Raw genomic sequence first — 25,106 nt, forward strand, 5'->3', positions numbered from 1 at the left:
CCCCAAAATGTAATGCAATTTGAAAATCATTTGGCAATTCCAAAAATGTTGTAGAACATTTCAATAATTTTTGAATAAACTATGATAAAACTTGGATTTTTTTTTTATTTTGTAGAAGACATTACTGTTCACATCAGTTATGGAACAGAACAATTCAAAATATTTATTTTATCAATTTTGGATAAAAGTGAGTTCTCTGTATTTAGCCTGGCAGAAGGTGACATATTTATTATTATATATGGATATGCTGGAAATTCTAAGAATCCAGGAAAGCTTGTCAAACATGAATCTACAATAGAAGAGCTTTCTTTTCAGTGCCCCAGTCTTCCCTCCAAACCCACTTCCCAGCCTTCTCTACGACACTGGAAAGAAAATGACAAGCATTCCATGAGTTAATATGTAGTCAATGATAAGAATGTCTACCATGTAGGAAGAAAGTATGTGCTAATTTTAAAAGCCTTAGAGAGCAGGTGCTATTAGATAGGGACAAATAAACAGAGATTGGTTATTGCCAGAAATCCTGTAGATCAGGTCAATAAAAACTTTAAAACGAGACGCTGGGAATAATCAATACTAAGCTACATGACTTCTCAAGGAAGGGCAGCATTCACTAGAGCAGGAATATTTCTAACTATCCATAAGGATAGAAGTTTATGAAAAAGTTTACATTTTATTTATCATTTGTCTGACCTCTTTTTGGACCTTGTATGGGTCTTCACATGGAAAAACCTCCAAACTTTTTCTGGTTGATGTATGTGTTAGTATATGGCCCCCATTCTAATGTTAGTAGTACACGAACTTGGTTAGGACACACATAAGTCACTTAGCAAGTATTAAAAATATATGGAGATGATTTTAATAAGTGAAACAAACATGTATGCTTAAATGCTACACTGAAAAAGCTGTAGAAAAAAAAACTGTGAAAAAGTCATTTGACTTTTCTTTAATCCAATTCCATGCCCCTCCCCATGACAGTAGGAGCATGCACACTGGGTTCTTGGTGGCTCCACTGCCAGACACACTCTCCTGCTACACTGACTGAAATCTCACCCCCTGACATATTTCTGTAAATCTCATCTGTCTTTCCTATATATATCTTCTTTCTCATGCTGATTACATGGGGAAGTACACGGCACTGAAAACGATATGCAACTTCAGCAGCTAATTCAACTATTGGTGAGAATTAGCCAAAGTTTACTTTAGTCTGACTTCTTACAGAGTAGAACAGCCAAGAATTTTGTTTAATTTTGATTGTATGAAAGTCAAGATGCAACAGAATATTTTGAAGTCTGGATGGCTGCCAAAATAGGTTTGATGTCCAAATCCATTAATATAATATTTACATGCACCCACAAACTCATATGTAATCATACTTAAGATGTATACTGCAAAATGTGGTTGTCTGTGAAGTTAAAATAATGGATTTGGATCAGCTACACATGGATTAACAATCCCCTAAGGGTTTTTTTGTTTCTTTGTTTTTTTAGAGACAGTGTCTCGCTCTGTTGCCCAGGCTAGAGTGCATTGGCACAATCTCAGCTCATGGTGGCCTTGACCTCTCAGGCTCAAGCGATAGTCCCGCCCCAGCCTCCAGAGTAGCTGGGACCACAGGAGTGTGCCCCTAAATACTACTAATTCTTTTCTTTTGAGACAAGGTTACAGTATGTTGCCCACACTGGTCTAGAACTCCTAGGCTCAATCTATCCACCTCAGCCTCCCAAAGTGCTGGGCTTGCAGGTGCGAGCCACTGTACCAGGCCCAGATTTTTTTTTTTTTTTCCAATTTTCTCTAGGCTCTTATTCCCTGACTACACATTTAATAAGAAGACTTGGTATGTGTCAGGCCTTTTTCAAATAGTCTTACATATTATATCATTTAACCTTTAGAACAAACATTTAAAGGGAACTGCAGTCCTCTCCATTCACAGATGAAATGGGGAAATTCAGTTATCCTGCCCAAGTAAACACAGTGGTCTCTCATGGGCCTGGGATATGAACTTGACTCTGTGATTTCCAGTGCATAACCCACAGACAGTGATAAATAAATATCTGTGGTTGATAGAACAAAATCTTACAAAATCTCTGGCACTGTGTCTGTTCCAGGTCACACTGTAAGTAAATTTAAAATGTGCCTATAAGTAGTAAAGCTTAAGACATTCTCTAATCATAAATAATTCAACAAACCAAAATTTTAAAATTGCTTTATTTTTACTTAGACTGGGAGAAATTTGGTTAAGTATTTTGTTTCCGATGTAATGTACTTCATAAGATAATGCAGCATTAATATTTAATAATACAATTTTCTTTAAGTTGTTTTTACATAATTTAATCTTTTTAAAATGTACCATTTGCTGAGATCCTGAAATAATCAAATAGATATATTAGAGGTTTCTAAGCAAGAGATATTTTGTGGAATGTTCTTCATAAATAACGTGCCTTATATATAATATTTATATTATAAATTTATATAAAATATTTATGAATAAAAAATACAAAATTGAAGGAGAGGAAATGTTTATTTTCTCTCAAATCATAGACTTCCATATAACTCTTTATTTAATGTATATTATCTTTTATAACCAAATTTTATAGAACTCTACCCTCAATTAAATAGGACATTTTATGTGTCGAATAATTAGAAGAAACAAATTTTTTGTTAAAATTTTTTCAGTATTATGTATGAAGGTTCTGTTTCAAAACACTCATTTATTGATCAAAGTATGAAGTGTATATATTAGCAAAGAACAAATAGAAAAATAACTTTTTTGCAATTTTTTTTCATTAAGCCTACATTTTAATATTTTAATCTGGTTTGCTAGACCAAAGGTGCAATAACAATACTGAATACCAATTTCTGTATTAAAACATCTTAAGTTAATGTTACCTAAAGGTCAAAAGCACATGAATATTTCACAGAAGGCATTTTAGACGTTACACATTTCATCACAATTCTGGTCATGAATTATTTCATCAAGTGACTGACTGCTACATGTTCAATTGTAAGAGGTTAGTTTTCTACCAAAATGCAGTTCTAAAGAAAATGCATAAGAAATGCGTCTTTGTAGTCAAATAGTTGCTTTTAAAAATATGCTTTTTAGGCATACTTTAAAAAGTGGGATGGTTTTATTTTTGTTGTTTTGTTTTTGTGTGGTTATTTTCGTTTTGTTTTTAGAGCTGAGAGAACAGCCAAGTTTTTTAGGCAATCTTTTTACCCACTGGAGTCAGCAGAAGGGTGCCACCTGGTGGAAATGTGAGCAAATTCCAAACCTTGTCCGACTGACCATTAAAACACACACACACACACATACACACACACACACACACACACACACACACACACACACACACACACTCATTTAACAAACTTTGAGAGTCTCATCAGGGACAAGTGATACAAACATCAAAAAAGTTCATATGAATTTGTGAGGATCTATCTTGTTCTTTTTATGTTATATAGATCAGCAGAATCATATTAAGTTAACTTTAAAATTTCCAGAGCTATTATTAACATGTGTAGTTGAAGCTTTAAACAAACCATTCATCCATTTTATATTCAAGGTAAATTTGTGCACGCGCACGCGCGCGCGCGCACACACACATACACACACACACATATAATTTGCAATTATTTTCATTCTTACAATAGAAATATGTTGTATTGTGATTGCATAGAAGTTAAAAGGTGAGGCTTCAGACCTCAGTGAGATCCTGGCTAAGTCTCACCTCCACCACTTATAAAGACAAGTTTGGCCAAGTTGCTTAACTTCCTTAATCCTCTGTATTCTCATCTCTAAAATAGGAATAAAAATAATAACCACCTCAAAGAACTGCTTTGAGAATCAAATAGAAAAATACATTCAATAAATGTTACTTTATGAACTTTGAGAATAGTACTCTGCCTGTGGTAAGCATTCAGGAAGTATTTTTTTAAATAATAATTACAATTAACCACTTAAGTTCTTAGATCTTTCAATGTTAATTGAGATACTGATTATGTTAAGAAATGATTGCGCCTACTCATGTCCAAGCATTTGTTTTTAGACATTATGTAAATGTGGAGTGTTATGAAAGCAACAAAAATAGCTGTTATAAATATTTTTTTAATCAAAGAATCTTTAAAAGCAAGATTATTAAGATGACAAAAATATTTCTGATGATTCAGAATATTCATAAAATATACAGTCCTTCCTATTCTTGTTGTCACCATTCTCTAGGGAGGGAGGGAACGTTCTCTTGCCATGGCACCCTGTGCCAGAGGACAGTAACAGATCAGATGAAACAGGAAGGTTGAGCCCTCTACAGGACTATAACAGTAACCAAATTATATGGTTCATAGTCACTTTTAGTTAGAGAAAGGATTACGGTCTTCCACTGTGCTATACGTGAAAATAGGTGTTTGATGGCCTCAGGACAAGACATCTTTAAGAATTTCATAAAAATCTTTACCATAGAAAGTAGAAGACATTTTTGGCAACATGCAATAGCTTAAATCACTCAAAATCAATGCATAGTGATTGATTTGCTGGAACATATGCCCTATTTAACCACTAGGTATAATTTCATAAAGGTACATTTTAATTTACATTTGTATTTTTTTGGAAATATTATAGAACCCAGCACAACTAATCACATCTTTATGCAGCTATTAAATCTAGTATTGCATGAGAGTTGTGTGACTATTATAGAATTAAACCATAATGATGAATATGGCTAATAAAAGCTTAGTAGTCTTACGGAAAGTAGTTTAAGCCTTCACAAAAATAATTCACATTATTTATCCATCATTTAATATGTCAAGCTTTGAAAAAATATATACTAGATATGGTTATTTTCTGGGAGCGCTTTGAAAACCCTCACTGTGATGCTGCCATGTATATTTCAGTTGACTTTCTTTGTAAAATCATTCTATTTTAACACATGCATAAGATACATAAAACTGACGTTTTAAAATCACGTCAATACTCAGAAAGGCATTTAAACATACTCTATTAAAGCAAGAGTTCTGCAAAGTAGGCACTCCCTGAATATTTGAAGTGACAATTAAAAAATGCTCACTAACAAGAAAAATGAATTCGAGCTTGAACCTATCTCTTCATATGAATTTTAAGTATCAGATTAATTCTGACAAAGGGATTTGTTGTGCATAGGCAGCGTGTCCACTATTTACACATACATTTTCAGCTTCTGTGTCCTCTGCTCTTCTTCTGCCTCCCCACTTCCACCATCACTGAACTGTTTGCAGCGCCTCAAGTAACCAGCTGGTGTCACAGGTTAGTGAGCAAAGATTTCATGTGGGGACTCTCACCTGACTAATCATTCCTATTGGTAGCATCATTCCAAGAGCAGAAGAGAGGCTCGGCGGCTTGTTAATGAAATTTAAGGGCTGTCAGCCTGAAAGAGGATGTTAAATCCGTGTCCTGAAATTATTTTTATATATCTGCTAACCAGTTTTTACATTCTCCTGTGTGCTGGGGTTTGGGAGGAAGGGGTATAAAAGGAAGGGACATATGATGTTTTAATATTTTCATACTTATCTCAGAGTATAGATCAAAGAGGATAGCTTAAGAAAACCAAAGCTTTGTAAAAACTGCCAACATTCAACCCCCTCCCACTAATAACCGGGAAGGGAGCTTTAACTCATTGAGTAATCCCCGCCACCTGTGTGAAACATATGTGAGGGAAATGAGAAGGGGAGGGAAGGGGAGAAAAGAGACCACAAGCCAGGAGAGATGACCGAGTCTGCAATGTTAATAACAGCATCCCTGGCACCGCCTCCTCTGCCTCGACACCACTCCTGGGCGATTTGGACAGCTCCCGTTAACAGGCTCTTTAGGGCTTAGAATACGCAAAAAGCCCCGCTTTGCTGCCCGAGCCTAGCTGCGTGCTCTCCCTTCATCCCAAACCAGCAATAATCTGGGAGCGTTTCTGCCAGAAACGCCTCCAACTGGCTTCGCAGAACACTCCGAGCAAAGATCCCTAACCCTCCTACCCCAGGGCTTGGGTCCTCCGGGCCCACTGTTAATCCCTGGCCTAAGTGCAGCGCTCTCTGCCCAGAGTCTCTAATTGATGTAATCGTGACCGCACCTCCACCAGCCTCAGCACAGCCGCCCTCCTCCTCCTCCTCCTTCTCCACCTCCTTCTCGACAGGGCATCTCAGCGCTCCCTTCCGACCCTCCAACTTTGGAAAAAGAGCGACACCGAACTCCCAAATCACCCCAAATCAGGGAAAGAGATGAGAGACGAGATGGGGATCCACATCCATGCGGTTATGCTACAGATTTCTAAAGACTTAAAAAAAGGGGGGGGGGGTGTGGAAGCACGGGAAAGAGACGGGAATAACCCTCAGCCCACGCAGGGCACTTCATCTCTACAGACACAACACATCCAAACCCAGCAAATCGCTAAAGCCAGCATCTTCCCAGCTCCCATTAATAATTAATGCCTTGCTGCTCCCCAAGCTCCGTTCCACTCAGCAGACTACAGATGTCTGGGACACTATTCCCCCATCGACCCCCGCGACCACCCTACCTCACAAACACACACCAGTCTCCTCAAAAGAAACAAGAAAGGAGAGGAAAAACTCGCTCCGCCTAAAGGTCATTTTCCTACTCGGGTCGCTTTGGCCAGCGAGCGTCCCGGCTATAGGAAGCCCGGGCTTGAACCCGGCAAGTGGACAGCAGGAGTGCAGCAGATTTCTTCCACGGGCGTTAACAGGGAGCCAAGAGGCCCCATTCCTTGGCCCTGACCACCTCTCCCTCCCTTGGTGGCCCGCCCGCCGGGGCTCCCCGGGGCACCTTCAACCTTTACCTCTCTCCCCACTTCCCCGCGGCTCTCCACCTTGCGCATCCTCTCACAGCCCGGAGCGCACTCACAGGCTCTAACTTCCCGCAGAGTCCATGGATAAGCTGGAGAGCCAGGAACTAGGGCGGGGGGAGGGTGGGAAGAGGGAGGCGTGGGAGCCGAGCCTGGGAGGAGAGGCGGGGGGAGCGCGGACGGCAGCCACCCCTCCCGGGAGGGCCTGGCCGCAGTGCCAACTCTCACCTGGTCCGCCGGCTGCGCCTGGCCTGCCCTGGCCCCGGGGGTGGGCTGCTGTTCCTGCTTCATGGCTGTCATCGCCAGCGGCCCGGGTTGGCGCTCACTTCCTCGCGGGCACTTCAGACTCGGGGACCGTCACTTGGCAGCGATCGCATGTCACAGGCGCCCGTTGCTCTCACAATTGGAGGAAGGGAAAGCGGCAGCGATGGGGTGGGGGGAGGGGAGCGACAGGGAGGGGAAGAAGAGCGGCACCAGGCAGGCTCCCCCTCACAGGATCCCTCCTTCGGCTACTGCAGACCATCTAAGTCCCCACTCTCCCCGCCCCCCACCACCCGAAAGCGAAGCGAGCCTGGGAGACCAGACACGACCAAGTGGCAAGTTAGTGGATCGGCGAGTGGCGGGCCCCGGGCACCTGACCGAGCTGGAGCGACGTCTCCCAGCACCGTAGGAGCCCAGCTGGCATTCTACCGCAGTCCGAGCTCCCCGCCGCCCGCCCCCCAGGGCTCCCCGAGCGGTGCTCAGCGCTCCAGGTGGAGCAGCTGGGTGCCACGCTCCAGCATCTCTCCAGCAACCGCAACGCGGGAGAGAGCCCTGCACGGCGGGAGAGCTCCCCACTCCCGCGCCCAAGGCTGCCCCCACACACACAACCCCCCGCCCCCCGCGGGCTTCTACTAAAACCCGGAGAAGCGGAGTGCGCCCGTGCAAAGCCCTCGGTGGCTCCAGCTCTGCCACTGGGCATGCTCCAGCGCCCCAAAAGGCAGGGGGCAGTCGGGGACTGGGGGCCCGGAGCCGTCAGGGAGGCGGGCAACACCTGTCGGGACGGAAGGGGTTGTCTCAGATTGTGACCTGAGGTTCTGTACCTTCTGATTTGGGGCAATGGACATCCTTTAGCGTCCAGCCCAGTTTCTCCTACCAGCTGCCTGGGTAATGCCAGTGGAATTCCTAAAGGTTGGTTAAAAACAATAATAACTGTAATGACTATAAGAATCTGACACTCACTTTTTCTTTTCTTTTTCTTTCTTTGTGGACACATGCAGGAAAACCTTCAAATCTTAAGTCCTCCCAGCCTTTCCTTCCTTCAACATAACCCTTTCCCACTCAAAGTAGGTTTACTGAGCACCTACCACCTGCCAACACACTGTGAGGCTCAGAGGGAGGGTTGCAGGGGAAAGAGACTAAACAAGTCAAACCTACCAAATTCCCTGGCTGCAGGGAGCTTATGTTGTGTGGGAATTGGGAACCTGAAGCCTGGACACAAATCAATGAGTCAGTGTAGCTCCTGGGAAGTTAAATTCATGTGGATAGACAAAGTCCACAGTTCATCCAGATGCACTAGGACGTGGCTTTCCCTGGGGCACCTAAAGCCTATGGACCATAAGCAGTCTCAAAGTCTCAGGCACAGGTTGAAGGAGATTGCTCACCAGAGAAATGGCAGGAGTGAGTTGAATATTTAGATGTTAATGGAGTCAGCACAAGACAGTTTCAGCCAAGGGGACAGAGAATACGGGGGAGTAGAATAGCACTGAGGTGGGCTTTATTGGCTAAGGACTGGCTCCCTTCTTTTAGCCACTTAATTCATTAATTAATCACTTCTTAACTGAAAGAAGGGTAGGAGCTGTCCTCCTGCCTTAGTAGTTTCTAAAACATGAATTATAGTGTTGTCTCAAGTAGTAATTGTAACAATAGTTCTTATAAAGTATGTATTTTAACGTAAATATATCAGTAATCACCAGCAGAAAGATCGAATTAGGGGTAAGTGGAGATCTTGCTTTTCAAAAATATGTATCCAGCGTATATTGTGAATGACCTATTTATTCTGTTTCAAGAGAAATAACATTTTGCTAGGAATAACTTTGCAAGTTGCAAAAGCATAAAGCAAATATTTTTAACAAATGAAACATCAGTGTAATAGCTACTGGGCAGTTTATCCAGTAATTCTGATAATCTAGTCACTCAGATGTAATTTTTTTGGATGGAGGGGGTCTGCTTTATTCAGAAAATGTTTCCCTCTTTATAGTTTTCTCTTCTGTTGATTATTTGAGTATATTCATCCTTTCAGTACGTTTCCATTTTGGACAATCTGCTAGAGTTGAAGGAATTTACTACTACAGAAATATCTGTCACATGGGATAAGTATATGCTACAGGGAGTTATCCTTTTATATAAGATTACTTATTTGATTGAGTTCAACTATTGAACTTGAATATATGTTCTGAATTCAGTATAAAATCCACCTTATTACAAATAAAGACATACATTATTATATGTTTCATGTATTGGGGGTGCATATGTTTGTGTGAATTCTTTTTTCATTAAAAAATGCTTCTTTGATTTAAGTCTTTCTCTTTTGGGATGGGTTGTTATTTTGTCAAGCTAAGAACATTTTTAGCTGTTGAGATGTAGGTTAAGGGCACTGATTAAAACTCAACCACAGGTAAACAGATTTTCCCAACATAAATACTTTTATAAAAAATGAATTGCAATTGAATTACAGTGTAAGATGCTCTACTTCATTTTCAATTTAATTTCTTACTGAAGAAAAAATTCTAATATCCAAAGAAGAAATGAAGGAATACCTTACACCTTAGAAGGGAGTATTTGCAGTTCTGTTTTATATGGTTTCTAATGATGTTATTTTTAAAGAAAAAATGCAAAATATCCATTTATAATCAAATGTCTACAAAGTTTTAAAACTACTGAAGCATATATAACCTTAATGTGGTGTAGATATGAGGGTTCTGTACCTAACTAGATGTCAGTAGGTTGGTATTGCTGCTCCGTTAGACCATGGAGGTATAGGACACAGTGAAGTCACTCATCTCTTGCTTCTATGATTTTACCTGGTAAAATTAAAATGCTTAGACCAGGTGCTCATTAAGATCTCATTCTCTAAATTTTTATGATGACATGTTGATGTTATGAAGTAAACGACTATTCTCTGAATGACAAATTATTTGTACATGTTTAAATTTTAGTGGGAGAGTCAATTAAGTACTTAGAAATTAAAAAAAAAAAAATCCATAATTACCTCACAAAAGGCCCTTACCATCCACCACATTTTCCAGTGTCCTCTATTTTACATACACATATAGTCACAATTTTGTCTTAATAATATGTTTAGAATACAGAAATCTGAATTTTAAAATGTATTTATAAAGTATCATTTCTGAATACAAAAATCTATTTACAGAGAATAGAAAAAAGATTTACAGAATACTTTGAGTACTTTTTATATGTTATCTTTGATCAGATAATTTATGGACAAGTATACATTTTATGACATTCATTATAACAGCAAAAGAAATTTTCCTACCCTTTCCATGGAAAGAAATCAGACTCTCATAACTAAAAAAAAAAAAAAAAAAAAAAAAAAAAAAAAAAAAAAAAAAAAAAAAAAAAACTGTAGAAATCACCTAACAAAATTCCTTTTCTTTTGGGTTATAGATATCTAAACCTTACAACACATGGCCATTTTATTCAGGAAGATTTCCTAGGATTCAAACTCTATCACTTTCTTCTGAAAATGTATTTCTTCAAATCCTAGTTTTGGGTTCACATATAGACAGAACCCACAATGCTGCTTCCTCAATATATTCATTTGGGTTTCTGAAGTCATTCAAAAAATTCCTCACATACAACATTGTGAGTATCTACAATGTCTTTCTTTCTCTTGACATTTTACTCTTTAAAAACAGGGTGCCAATACATCTCTCTTTACTTAGAACTATTAAGGTGGGTAATTGAGGACAGGTTCTGAGATTTAGATAATAATTTAATTAATTCAAGATTATCCTTATAGTGTTTTGGTATCAGTAACAAAATTAGGCTGTTCCAGACATACATAGGTCATCTATGCAGTATTCAATCTTCCACCTCAAATAGCAGACACAGGACCAAAGCACCAAAATTGACTCTAACAACAGTCAAGGAAGAAATAAGGCCTAGCTAACAGCTGATATGTCAGAAAGACAAACATCCCTTGAGATTTTGTGAAGCAGGATATCCTTTAGAGACAAACCCTTCAGTTTCAGATAAATTAGACAAGCCAAATAGTACTCCATAAGCAGCTAGTTGCCTGGAATCCCTCACTGCATTTTCCTTCTCTTTGCTTTCCTTTATGAGATAAATCTGCAGTGTCATGTAAAGGCCACCTTTATGGGGATTTCCCTAGCATTAGCTAGTCCTCTACTGAGTGTCTATAATGAGCACAGCATCAAGAAGACAGAGTTCACGAGCTGTGTCTTCAGAGACTTGGCCTGAAATGTGCCCAATTAGCTCTTTGCAGATGAAGAAATAGCTTTAGTTCACATCTTCTGCTACCACTTGGTTTCGATTTACAAATGACCTCTACTCACCTCAATTGGCTTTTGAATTCCCCAAAGTGCGTATCATCTCCTTGGGCAGAAAACCAGTATGCTGAGCAATCCTCAGAAACAAGCTACATTTTAGAAGCTCTAACCAGTAAACCATAACAGGTATTTACTTTTAAAGAAAAAAAAAAGAAGAAAGAAGTGAAGGCACTATATGTGTAAGTGATACCCATGTATATTATTCATTCTGTTCTGAGATTCTTTTAGTATAAGTGAACTGAACTTTGCGTCAATCTCTTTGACAGGAAGACTTTCCTGTTATAAAAATTCAAAGCCCAATTATGATCTCTGGTGGAAGCAGACAGAGTTGCAATATCCTGAGAGTCATTCTTGTTGCTCTCTGGAGACCTGAAGATACTGACAAATTGCCCACGCCTACTGAGGTCCAGTGTTGGCAAATCTCTTTTTTTCTTTTGCTATATGTAAAACCTCTCATCTTCCTTTTACCCTATAGCCTTCTGTGTCATATATAAGGTAAATAAGACAGTAAAACAATGCAGATTACTTTCCTGTGTATGGTTTTCTGTCTATACATATAGTTGAATTTTAACACCAAAACAACTTGAGAACATGAGAAATGTACTTGCTATTGTTATATATACCCATTAGATGCTTAACAAGGGACATGTGTTTATTAACTTAGCTCTTTTTTTAAAAAAGAGTCATCATTTAATGAATTTGTTATGTTGGCACAGTAAAAAAGGAAAAAAAAAACCCTTCCATCTCTTTGAGCTGATACTAGTGGTAATTTTTTTTTTCTGATGTTCACAACACTTTAGAAACAGAATTAAGTTTTCTGAATCAGATCTTGTCTACAAATGACAGAAAGGTTGCTATATAAGGAGGGGCATTTAGAAATTTTGGCATGGCATTTGTTCTTTTGAGATAATGTGTGCCTGTGATGAATAAATTTTTTTGAATCTGTTATTTCTTGTTTCAATAACCAAGATAAGATTCTCTAATGATTCAAAATAATCTTCCTTTATTCTTTGAAAAGTACAATATTACTGAGCCTTCTTAGATTTAGACCTCACAGTGTTTAAGCAACTTCTTTCCTTATTGGTGAATTCCCAGAATAGCACAAACCACATTTCTCATTCTATAAAATCTTTTACAAATTGAAAGAGAAAGTTCTACTGTGAGATGACTAATTTTTGGAAGGAAAGAAGTGTTAAAAGGTACACTTCTACAATGTTCAATTTGTTTTTAAGGATTTAGTTCTAGATTCAAATTCTCCCATGAATTTTCCTCTTGGAAAACAAGAGCTAGTTGAAGATTCAGGTGCAATAGCCCTAGAGCATCCACTGACATTAAAGAGTCCCTGGCATCATCTCCACCAATTGACCTTATAACACTGGGGATTTTTCTTACACCATTGCCAAAGGAAACTTGAGACCAAGTCCTCAGGTTCCTTTCACAACGCAGAGTCATGTGATTACACAAATAATAGTTTCAGGATATCATGCGAGGCAAAGTACATTGAAATAGGAAACATTAAAACACATCTTTCATTACTGAACATGGTTTAATTCTGTTTAATCTGTTAGACACGAGTTGCTAATGTAGATCCCTTGTTATATTCGTCTGTCAATCTGTCAAACATCTATATTTTTTGGGGGAAGGATACGGAAATGTTTAAGTCACTCAATTTCTATCCTGCATATCTAAATATTTACTAAAGTCACAGATCTTTATCCAAATCAAAGAAGAAAGAGAAAGGAAAAGAAGAGAAAAGGGAGAGTAGGAGGAGAAAAAGAGAGTGAAGGGCAAAGCCAAGAGAATACTTTCTGAGGTTGTTAGGGATGTCAGGGTGTACTAAGTCTAATTGATTTATAAACACCTTCAGAAGAATCATGAAATGAAATGCCATAAATCTCACTGGTTAGGCCATAAATATTGCTCCTGTCATTGGTTTTCTATATATTTGCATAATTTTAGAATGCACAGTCCAAAGTGTAACTTCCTCATTCCTCTGTTGGTAAGTTACATTTGATATTATCAATTAATTGCAAGCTTACCTTGTCTTGTAATATTTTATTATTTGTTACATCTAACAATTAGACAGTAAGCATCAGTGGAGGAAGAGGAGGGAATCTATAACAGATATGATAGTTCTCACAAATCAATGACTAGATAATCACCCTTCAGTTAGCTACTTGATTTACTGAGCAATACTTATAAGATGTCCTAATAATTGTTTAATCTTAGTTATTAAAACATCAAAAGCCTCATAGGACAGATGGGCTGTCCTCTTCAGGGATCCCCTAACTTTCCACATGGAGAACCCACACACTTAACATTTTCATCTTCCTGAATATAACTGATCTATTAGGACTCAACACCTATCACAACTTTCCCATCACAAGTTCACAGGAACTTTCTTCTTTCACTCTTTGTAGTGTCTATCACACTTCACAGTTGAATGCTTTTATTTTGCAATTTTAGGTTGGTGCAAAGGTAATTGCAGTTTACACAATTAAATATAATGGCCCCAGCATTTTGGGAGGCCAAGACAGGCAGATCATTTGAGGTCAAGAGTTTGAGACCAACCTGGCCATATGGCAAAAACCTGTCTCCACTAAAAATAAAAAAAATAAAAAACCAAACTTGGTGTGGTAGTACATGCCTGTAATCCTAGCTCTAGGGAAGCTGAAGCAGGAGAATTGCTTGAACCCAGGCAGTGTATGTTGCAGTGAGCCCAGATCATGCCACTGCCCTCCAGCCTGGGCGACAGAGTAAGACTCTGTCTCAATCATAATCATAATCATAATAATGGCAAAACCACATTGCCTTTGCACCATCCCAATAGGTTGTTCAGCATTCTAATTGTCACATGTGACATCTTATCTTTTCTACTAATATCTATGCTTAGAGGAGAGGAATTCTTTTTGGGACTGACATTAACTGTATGTGTGTGCAGGGGGTGGTGGGTAGGGTCTCCATCAGTCTCCCTGCCTAATTAGGGGAATCCTTAGAGGAAATGTTCTTTGAAAAAAAAATCTTTATTTACCTTCTCAACATTAAGCTCTGTTATCACTTCCTATAAGCTTGTATTTTTTGTTGTGGTTGAATAGGATGATTCAGGGAAAATGTATTTTCTCTGTCTTTCTGTTGTCCTAGCATATTTTACTTTTCTCTACTTGACATGTAGGAATTATATAATCTTGATATTCCTCTGATATATCAGTACTGGATATGAGCAGTAATTCATTAGATATTGCTTGGTTCTAAAACATTAAGTAAAAGCCAGATAAGCTTGAATTTTTCTACTGCTTAGGAGCAGGTATTACCTGTTATAAAGTACCAAGCTTCCAGCATGGTAAGCTCACTAGAGAATTTGGAGAGAATTACGTTTGCCCTATCACCCCTAATTTATTTCTCCCCTAATATATAAACACTGTACTGAATTTGGAGGAGGAGGAGATATAATGGGCAAAATGCTGATGAAATATTGAAATTGAATAAAATATTGGTTGTTGTAAATATAGCTTAAATTTCTCTAGACTGTATGTATACTGCCAAAAGGACTACAAATCAACAGAAATGTCTAAGAGTATGCTCGATCTCAGAAGATAGTTATTTTTGCTTTACATCCTCTGCACTTATATTAAATAAGTTTGCTTATCTGGTTTCCTAGTTGTTGACAACGTATTTGGAAAGACGGCAAGAGGAACTGCTGATAGATGGGGTGCACAAATATAGCAAGAAAATAAGATGCAGAATGTTACAGAAAGCAAAGAAAGAAAACATTGGCCCCTCCCCTTAAAATAATGCCAACTTAGTACCACTTCGTGTGAGGGAAGGGGAGGGGAAGCAAGTATTTTTATGTGACTTAGATCTTGTAAGTAAGTATTTTATGGAAAAATAAAGTTTATGCTCAAAATGAGGACTTCAAAAAAAGTAAACTCAGGCTTCGCATACTTTTTTTGAAAGGGCTATTTTGGGAAGATAGGATGCTGTGATGACAGCATGGGTTTAGGCTAGATAGAGAATTAGATACCGGAACCAAAAGTACATTTACAACAATTCTAAATAACTAGATACCTCTACAAATCCCTGAATACCAAAAGCCACACAGCGTGGGTGCTCTTCGTATCTATGTGAGAAAATGCAGAATAAAGCAGTAGGGCAAATTACAGACCTGATAATTCCAAAATATTTAAGAAAGAAACCCCCAAATGGTCAATGAGTATTCACTAGAAAGTATAGTGGACCGATGTAAGAACAGTCAATAGAACTAAGAGAGGCTTTGTGGATTTCAACAGTGAATGAAATGGGCCCTGTAGGAAGCCCATTTTCCAACAGGGAATTCGTCCCTCACATTTCTTCATTTCTTATCAGAAGAAAATGCCCTTTGTTTTATAATATCTTTTAAAGAATATTTGTGAAGCAATTAACCTAGAAAGAAGGACTAGTATCTCCCTCTGGAGCAAAGAACAAACATTATTACTCTCCAGTGTAAAAAAGATAATGTCTTCCTCTGGATCAAAAAACAAGCATGCTTACTCTCCATTATAAAAGATTTGGGTTCCTTAAGCTCAGGATTCCTCTTCTATACTGCAGCCTACTGTGTGAGTAGGCATCCATCTGGCTCAACCTCTCCCCCTACAGGACTGGAGGACATGAAGAACTCACACAAATGCACTCATGTTCATCCTATTCATTGGACCATGAATAATAAAATTCTTTGTCTCTGACCCTCAGTGTCTCATATCTTTTGTCCACATCCATAAAACTGGTAGGTTAACTCACTAGCTTGTAAGAGTGTAAAATCTCAGATGTTTCCTAGTTCTTAAAAGAGCTATGTCAAGGTTTTAGGTGGCTGGTGCAGTCTCGATCCTGTGAACTCTTGAAACCAATCTTCCAGGGATTTTTCCAAAACAGGATCCCATACTGAGTATAAACTACTAGAAGTAGAGTCAAAATTGAAGAGAATAGACATAATAAAAATGAAGGAAAGAGAAAAACCAGACAAATATGTTTCCAGGAAAACAGATATATGAAATCTATGAAAATAAGCCTTTTTTTTTTTTTTACTGTTACATAAGAAGAGAAGAAAGACCTCCTTTAGGTTGAAAAGTCTGTCTTAATTTTTACCTATCCAAAAGTTCAAAAAACCTAAATTAATACAAAAATGAGCAACAAAAAAGTAGCAAGGTCAAACACCATGTACGTAAAGTTTAGCCTCATAAACAAACATGCTACAAGAAAACGTAGAATAAAATTCCTATGGACCAGAGATTGGCAAATCATAGCCAGCAGACCAACTCCAGTAAACATGCTGTTTTTAGAAATAAAGTTTTATTGGTACATAGCCACTCTCATTCATTTACATATTTCTTATGACTATCTTCATGGTACAATGACAATGTTAAGTATTTGTGACAGGCCATATGGCCTATATAGCGTAAAATATTTACTGTCTTGAACCTTACAGGAAGTTTGCCAACTTCTGCTATTGACAAAGTAAGCTTGCCAAAATATTTTATGCTCAAAATATTTTCAGAAGTGCAACATACTATTTTTAAATGAGATAAAGGACATTAAGAAAATAATGTGACACATGAAAAAAAGAATATTAATCAGAACTAGAAAAAGAGATTGACTCAAGAGAAAATTAGAAATAAAGGAAACACCATAGTAAGAATACAGACTAATCCAGAAGGAAAACAAGAGAATACAAGTACAAAAATAATCTTTCAAGAAAATCAATTTGAGAAGGAGAAAAATATTTAACACTAAAAAGAAATTTTAAAATAAAGGAAGAGGTTTCAAGAAAATGTGACATATAGATGACAAAAAAGTTCCGTGAATGTTATGAAAGTTCCTGAGTGGGAGATCAAAACAAGGGTGAAAAAAAACCTGAATACTAAACAGTATAAGAATGTAAACCTTAAATTAAAAAATCAATTTAAACTTACTGAAAAAAATCACATAGTGTAACTGATAATACAGTACAATCAACACTAAGTAAAATTAAGAGAGAAGAAAAAAAAGAATTACTTGAACATCTAGGACAAAAGAATACTTAAAAAGAAATGAAGCTGTGCATGGTGGCTCACGGCTGTAATCCTAGCACTTTGGGAGGCCGAGGTGGGTGAGTCATGAGGTCAGGGGTTCAAGACCAGTCTAACCAACGTGGTGAAACCCTGTCTCTACTAAAAATACAAAAATTAGCCAGGCATGGTGGCACATGCCTGTAATTTCAGCTACTCAGGAGGCTGAGGCAGGAGAATTGCTTGAACCCAGGAGGTGGAGGTTACAGGAAGCTGAGATCACACCACTGCACTCCAGCATGGGCAACAGAGGGAGACTCTGTCTCAAAAAAGAAAGAAAGAAAAAGAAAAGAAAAAAGAAAAGGAAAAAAGGGACTGATATTAGATTATTATTAACACTTTATCTTAGAGGAGAAAAATTAAATAACATATTTAGGACATTTAAGAAAAGAAAATATGGACCAGAGGTTTTATATTCACTAAAACTGTTACCAACATGCAATCCCTCAAGGAATATTGTCCTCATGGGACTTTTTTGAGGAATCGTCTAGAAATGAATTTCAGAAATCCAAATTAACTGGAATATTATAATTAAATAAAAATATAGCAAAAATCATATATACAACTTTAAATTTGTTGGTAGCCACCTGAAAAAAGTGAAAAGAAGCAGAAGAATTTAAATCAATGGTATATTTTATTTATCCCAACACACTAAACATTTTATCATTTTGATATATAATCTATGTGAAAATTATGAGAAATTTTGCATTGTAAATTTCCAATATCCTGTATGTATTTTATGCTTACAAAAATACCAGTTTAGACCCAACACATTTTAATTGTCCAATACTACATGTCACTAATAACCACGGTGAACATTCCAGAACTGGAGAGACATGAGCGTAAGAATGATGGTGGATTACATACTTAGTTATTATCAAATAAGACAAATTGAGTGTTAAATGGGAAAGAGTACATAACAGCTATATTATCTACCAATGTAGATTTAGTACAGCCAAATGGAGAGAATGAGATGGCATATGCAAGAAAACATATTTTCAATATTTATAATGGGTGGTGGTAATATTTGATAGTTATACTCTGACAGACTGTTCTGTGTGTAATATTGGAAAAGTAAATGAGTAATTATGAGATGTTCTAATTCTCTAATCTCCAGCCTTTAAGTACTATAATTTTCACTATAGATAAGAGGCAAATAGAAGAAGTTCCTTTAAAAAATAGCCCTGAAATTGGACTGGAAATTTTGATTTGGCGATATTATTATTAACTCATTCCAAATGCACAACAGCATTAGCAGTGAGGCCATGCTTCCCACAGCTTGTGCTCGATGAATGACTGAGGGCAGGTGGCAAAGATACGGAACCAGCTCCCTTCATAGGCTTGTGGGAATCCTCTGTTGGACAGCTTTGGTTTGAGAACCATCCTAAATATTTCTTAGAACTGAACTACAGTTTGAGACTCTTTCTAGCTAACTCTCCTTTATTCCCATTGACCTTCACAGCAGTAAATCCTACATTACAGTCTAAGGGTTGTTCCTGGTCATTCTACTCTTTCTCCTGTTTCCTTGCAGACATTTCCTCCAATAACTCTCTTGCCCATCTACTTGCAGCTACTTCTCAGAGGACCTAGATTAACTTGGTCTAATAATGACCAACCTAGTATAAATTAATTGTCAAATAAAATGCAGGGTGCTCAATTAAATTTAAGTTTCAAGTACACAAGAAGTAATTTTTTAGTATAAGTATGTCCCAAGTAGGCCACTTGGGACATATTTATAGCAAAGTTATTTGTTATCATACATTCAGACTTAACTAGGTGTCTGGTATTTTTCTGTGCTAACTCTGGCAACCCTATAAGCAACGATTATCACTTGCAACCAGACTGCGATGTTAAACAAAACAAAATAAAAACAGAGTTTTTAGGAAAGTGGCTGAATATAGACGTAAGAAAAGAAATATACCAGATAAATCTGAAACATTTTGCTACAAACTAACATGGGAAATATCAAAGACTACTAGTTCAACAGGATTCAAAAGCTAACCTTGAAAAAACCTCATGAAGAAGGAAAAAATAGCACTTCAATAAGGATAAAAATTACAGAGCATTGGGATCCATCAGATAAATTTAAATCCTAATTGATCTTCTGAGGATGATGGAGACTCAATTTATTATCCCAAAACCTATCATTAAAACCTCAATCCTGTCTTTTTTGGAGTTATACCACCGGGTAACCAAATTGTAGGTGAAAGGAAGCACTACCTTACATATGAAATTATTTGAGCTAATGTGTAAAAATAATGGGGAGAATTAATTACCATTTTGTAATCACCAAAAAAATAACCAACCTAGATGTTAAGCATCAATTTGCCTCCTGATGAAAGAGCTCAGTGCCACCTATAGTGTTGCAAATGATAAAAAAGCTTAGTTTGATCAAGGGTCCTGCTGCCACTTGCTGGAAATGCAGAGGAGAACATGTACATTGGGACCATGAGTATATTAATATACTTATCACCCTGGGGCAAACTCAACAAGTGGCCCAAATTTGTCAAAAGATTCATTTTAAGGGAAAGGAGTTTGTGTGGACAAGGGAGACGACATGTTGGTGATATTGAATATAGCAATTTGAAAATTGATGACTAACTTATAATGCCTCAGGATGTTTACTTAAATGGCAAACCATAAAAGTACAAAAAAAGGCGAATATAAACATCAGCATGGTGGTTATTTTGGGAGAGAGAGAACAGAGGATGTATAGAGACTTCTAGGTAGCTAGCAATGGTTCATTCTTTGAGATATGTAGCAGTTAAGATAGTATTTCTTTATAATAATTTTGTGTGGTTTGCTGTATCTGTGTTTCATTTTAAAATAAAAGCTTAAGCAGTACCTAACAGAGCTCTTGGCTCTTAGTAAACACTCAATAAGTGGTAGCTATTAAGAAATATAAAATAAAAGACACTGGCTACACTTAGAGCAATTCCTTCTCAACTGTTACTTTTTAAAGTGATGATAAACCTCTAGCTCTCCAGGGTCATGCTCTCTCTCCAGTGTATGTACTGCTATAAAATTGCTCCTGCCTTTCCAAAATGTGTTTATGGCATTGAAAGCAGAATGCAAACATTGTTTATGCTTTTACACTTCCTCAGAGTTAGCAAACACCAAGACAAACTCAAGAGGTTGTAAGAAGAATGGAGATTTATGTCACTGATATCTTCTTCACAAGGCCATTAACTCATTTCCGGGCTGGTAAATACCATATTAACCTAACCTCAATCCTGGATTATGGAGAAAATTGTAGATTATGGTCTATGTGTTGAATTCCAAATTTACCTGAAAAAAAGCAATGAGTTCTAGTCTGAGCTCACTCTTTCTTATTGCAGAACTAAATAGTCTATGTGATACAGAGAACGATTAATGCTCTTAGCAGGAATTGTGGCTTCAGGTGACAATGCCTCTTGTCTTTGCGGATTCAGTGACAGACTTGTTTAAAAGACTGTAGTCTTCAGTCTGTAATTTTCTGGCTGCAAATGGGTTTCTAGGTTGCTATTTGAGTTGAGCTTCAATTAGTATTGAAAGGATGTTTTCTCCTCATGTGCCTGAGATGCCTTTCTTAGACAGCACCTGCCTTGGCACCATCTCTCCTTAAACCACCAAGTCTTGACACAGTGCGCTGTGTCTGAGGGTCCAAAGAGTGTTTCCCAAAGTTTCTAAATCTGTACATCCCTAGGGAACTTACTCCAAATGTACATTCTTTTCACCTAGAAACATTTTCAAGTGTTTTTAGATTCCTCAAAGAAACCCTGCCCACTCCCATGAAAAGTGATTTCTTCTGTTTTTCATTCTCAGAGTGTTTAATTTCTACACTATGGATCTGTCACATATTATTTAGACCCTTACGTTTTTGGGTCTCACACTACCATTCTACCACTCTTTCCACTCTACCACTCTGTTGAGTCAATTCCTATTTTTAATATTTTTGAGAATAATAATAGTGAAAATAATGACAGTTCACATATATTGCATGCCTAATGTGAATTAGGCACTAATTCTTTTCATTCAATAATTCTAGAGCAGGCGTCCCCAAACTTTTTACACAGGGGGCCAGTTCACTGTCCCTCAGACCGTTGGAGGGCCGCCATATACTGTGCTCCTCTCACTGACCACCAATGAAAGAGGTTACCCTTCCTGAAGTGCGGCGGGGGGCCGGATAAATGGCCTCAGGGGGCTGCAGTTTGGGGACTCCTGTGAGAGTAGAGGCTTTCCTTATCTCCATTTAGAATCTTCAACACCAAGACATAAAAGGTGTTACTGAAGCTTGCCCAAAGTTCCACAATGATTTAGAAGCATAGCAGAGATCTGAACACAGGCAATTCCACTGTTAATATTGCTAATAATGTCTCATTTTATATCAAAAGCCACAGCAAATAGGTGTCTATTTTAATTCATAAGTTTTCCACAGGAACGGGAACATCACACACTGGGGTCACTTGGGGAGGGGGGTGTTAGGGGAGGGACAGCAGACTGTGGGGAGGGTGGGGAGGGATAATATGGGGAGAAATGCCAAATATAGATGATGTGGGAATGGAGGCAGCAAACCACCTTGCCATGTGTGTACCTGTGCAACAACCCTGCATGATCTGCACATGCATCCCAGAACATAAACTACAATTTAAAAACAAGTTTTCATAGAGTGCTTGTAATAATGACTTTTTCCTTGGCTTAAAATTACTGTGAAATATACTCTACATAATATAGTATATTATGATATACTGTAGTATAGTATGTATACTATACTATATATACACACACACTATACATGCCTATATAGTATATATTGTGAAGTAATACATAAATATACATGCAGATTTTCTGGCCAACAAAAAGGCATTAGATAAACTTTTATAGTTAGAGAAATCTGTCATAATGCTAGAAATATTTTGCATGATCTTTGTTCAATCTATCTAGCACAAAGTACATCTCAGTCCCCATACACTGTTATAACAAAAATTCCATGAACTGGGTAGCTTATAGACAACAGAAATTGATTTCTTATCGTTCTAGAGACTGTGAAGTGTAAGATCAAGACTCTGGAAGATTTGGAGTCTGGTGAGGGTCCACTTTCTGGTTTATAGGTGGCACCTGCTGTGTCCTCCTATGTGGGAAGGAGCAAGCTACTGCTCTGGAGTGTTTTCTATGAGGGCAGTAATTCCACTCATGAGGGCTCCATCTTCATGACTAATCACCTCTCAAAGGCCCCACCTCCTAATATAATCCCCTTTGTGGTTATGATTTCAAAATGTGAATTTGGGGAGAACACAAACATTCAGACTATATCAGAATGATACATAGTAGATGTTTGACAGAGTCGAGTGTATTTTCCCCCTGTTGTCAAATTTATCTCTAGGGTGAAAGTGTATAAGGAAAAGACTGCATAGCATCCTTAATTAGGGAACATAGCAAAATATGTATTCACCTACATTTGATACACTCTCAATGTTTTTAGTGTAATTTATTTTATATAAATAACAAGGCTTTTGTAAATATACTTCAAAGAGAAATACAAGATACAAACAAAACATCAAACCTATTTGGACTTTGAGTAATCCTAGAATGGTAGTATGGTGGCTTTTAATCTTGAGTATGTTTTAGATTCTCCCACTCCAGATCTACACCCAGCATGAAGATTCTGATGCAATACTGTACAATTCAGGATTTTGAATTTTTATCACCATCCTACTTGGTTTGACATAGGAGATTTGGGATCACATTTTGATGAAAAAAGTATGTAGTGGTTAAAAGATGAGATTTGGAGTCAGAAAGACCCCAGGGTCATAGATTTAACACTTACTTGCAGTGTACTTAACTCTTCTAAGCTTCAGAGTTTTTTTTTCCTTCTGAAAATGCATAATAATGATGTTTCTGATTTATAGGGTAATAAGAAAATAGATGAAAAGTACTTTACATAGTGCCCAGTATATACAAAGTTTTAATTAGGTGTTTGCAAGTAACAGCAGCGATGGTTTATATCATGTAAAATTGTAGGTATTCTCAGTAGTATATGTCATTAGGGAATTGAGAATTAAAACAATGAGATACTACTACATATCTAGTAGAATGCTAAAACTGAAAATACTGATAACACTAAATGCTGACAAGAATGTGGAGCAACTGAAACTCTCATTCATTGCTGGTGGGAATGCAAAATGGTACAGCCATTATATCGTTTTGTTTGGCAGTTCTTAAAAAACTAAATACACCCTTCCCATATGATCCAGCAACTGCACTTCTTGGTGTTTATTCAAGTAAATTAAAAACTTACATCCACATAAAAGCCTGCACAGAGATGTTTACAGCACTGTATTTGTAATTGCCAGAACTCGAAAGCAACCAAGATGCTCTTCAGTAGGTGAATAGATGAATAAACTGTGGTATATCCACACAATGAAATATTATTCAGTGCTAAAAGAAAATTAGCTATGAAGCTATTAAAATACATTGATAAATCTTAAGTGCATGTTACTAAGTAAAAGAAGTCAGTCTGAAAAGGCTACATACTGCATAATCCCAGATATGTGACATTCTGGAAACGGCAAAACTACAGAGACAGTGAAAGGATGAGCGGTTGTCATGAATTTGAAAGGAAGGAGGAAGTGATGAACAGGCAGAGAACAGGAAACTTTTAGGAACGAGAAAATATTCTGCCTGATACTGTAATTGTAAAAATGTTATTATATATTAATCAAAAGCCTTCTTTCATTTCTTTCTTCCATTCATCTTCTTGCCTTTCTTTTATTTCTTCTTTTTTTTATATACATACATATCAGAAAAGAATAAAAGCCAAGAAAGGGGTATGTATATAATAATCACAAACCTTTTGATTGCAAAGCAAAGGGTTAACAGTGCAAATTTTGCTTCCTGTTTCCTCAGAGATGCCTCTAAAATGTCTGAATAAGCTTCAATCAGACTGCCCTTCCCAAAGAAAATAACTATAAATGCTGGAAAAACTACAAAAACAACTACCTGAAGGCATTGGCAAGTGGCAAAAGCAGGCAAATTCTGGAGAGGAGTCAACACTTGGAAGAAGGCAGCCACACGGGGTGAGTTCTTTCTTTTTAAAGCATCCAGCTACAGGAAGGGTTTTAGCCGGCACGTTGCACAGCAGTTAGAACATCATTTAAAACCCTGCCTAATTTTCTGATTGACCCATGAACTACAAACATGGGTCATATTCCAAGCAGATGTTTCTTATATTTAAAAACATCGAAGTTACAAGTGCCTGAATAACTGTGAACTTTTAACTATTCTACATAACAGGAGTTAAGTGACGTCTTGTTCTGAATCCTAACAGGTGCATGGGGAAGGAACAGTGTCACTGCATGAGAATGGCCAAAGAACAAGATACGATTCCAGTAGAGAGCAATTCTAGAGAGGGGGAAGCATGGGTCAGAATAAGTTATATTGTTCCCAGCCTAATAGCATTTATTTCTGTTGCACTGATATTTCTAAAAAAAAAAAAAAAAAAAAAAAAAAAAAATGCTTCAGTCCCAAGTTTCAGGAATGAGTTGGTAGGGCATGGGGGTCATACAGTGATTCAGGAGCTTCCTTGCAAATAAATGAGTGAGCCAATCAAATAATTTATGTTTAAATGTTTCACTGTGTTAAAAGTTGAAAAATAAAACAAGTGAATT

The 25,106-nt window shown here is 37.6% G+C and overlaps 1 protein-coding gene across 3 annotated transcripts in view; it reads right to left on the reverse strand.

The window, feature by feature from the left end:
* The window catches only part of DPP10 (dipeptidyl peptidase like 10), a 1,392,171-nt gene that overhangs the window by 659,845 nt on the left and 707,220 nt on the right, over window positions 1–25,106 (reverse strand). Inside the window, exon 1 of one of the 3 annotated variants that reach the window (XM_074399881.1) lies at window positions 6,807–7,032. The exons of 1 other annotated variant lie outside the window; for it this stretch is intronic. In XM_074399881.1, coding sequence (XP_074255982.1) covers window positions 6,807–6,845 — 39 coding nt within the window. In that variant the 5' untranslated portion in view covers window positions 6,846–7,032. One more of the 3 variants, XM_003931538.3, reaches the window with a different exon arrangement.

This window comes from Saimiri boliviensis, chromosome 5, assembly GCF_048565385.1.
Source record: "Saimiri boliviensis isolate mSaiBol1 chromosome 5, mSaiBol1.pri, whole genome shotgun sequence".
Taxonomy (NCBI): domain Eukaryota; kingdom Metazoa; phylum Chordata; class Mammalia; order Primates; family Cebidae; genus Saimiri; species Saimiri boliviensis.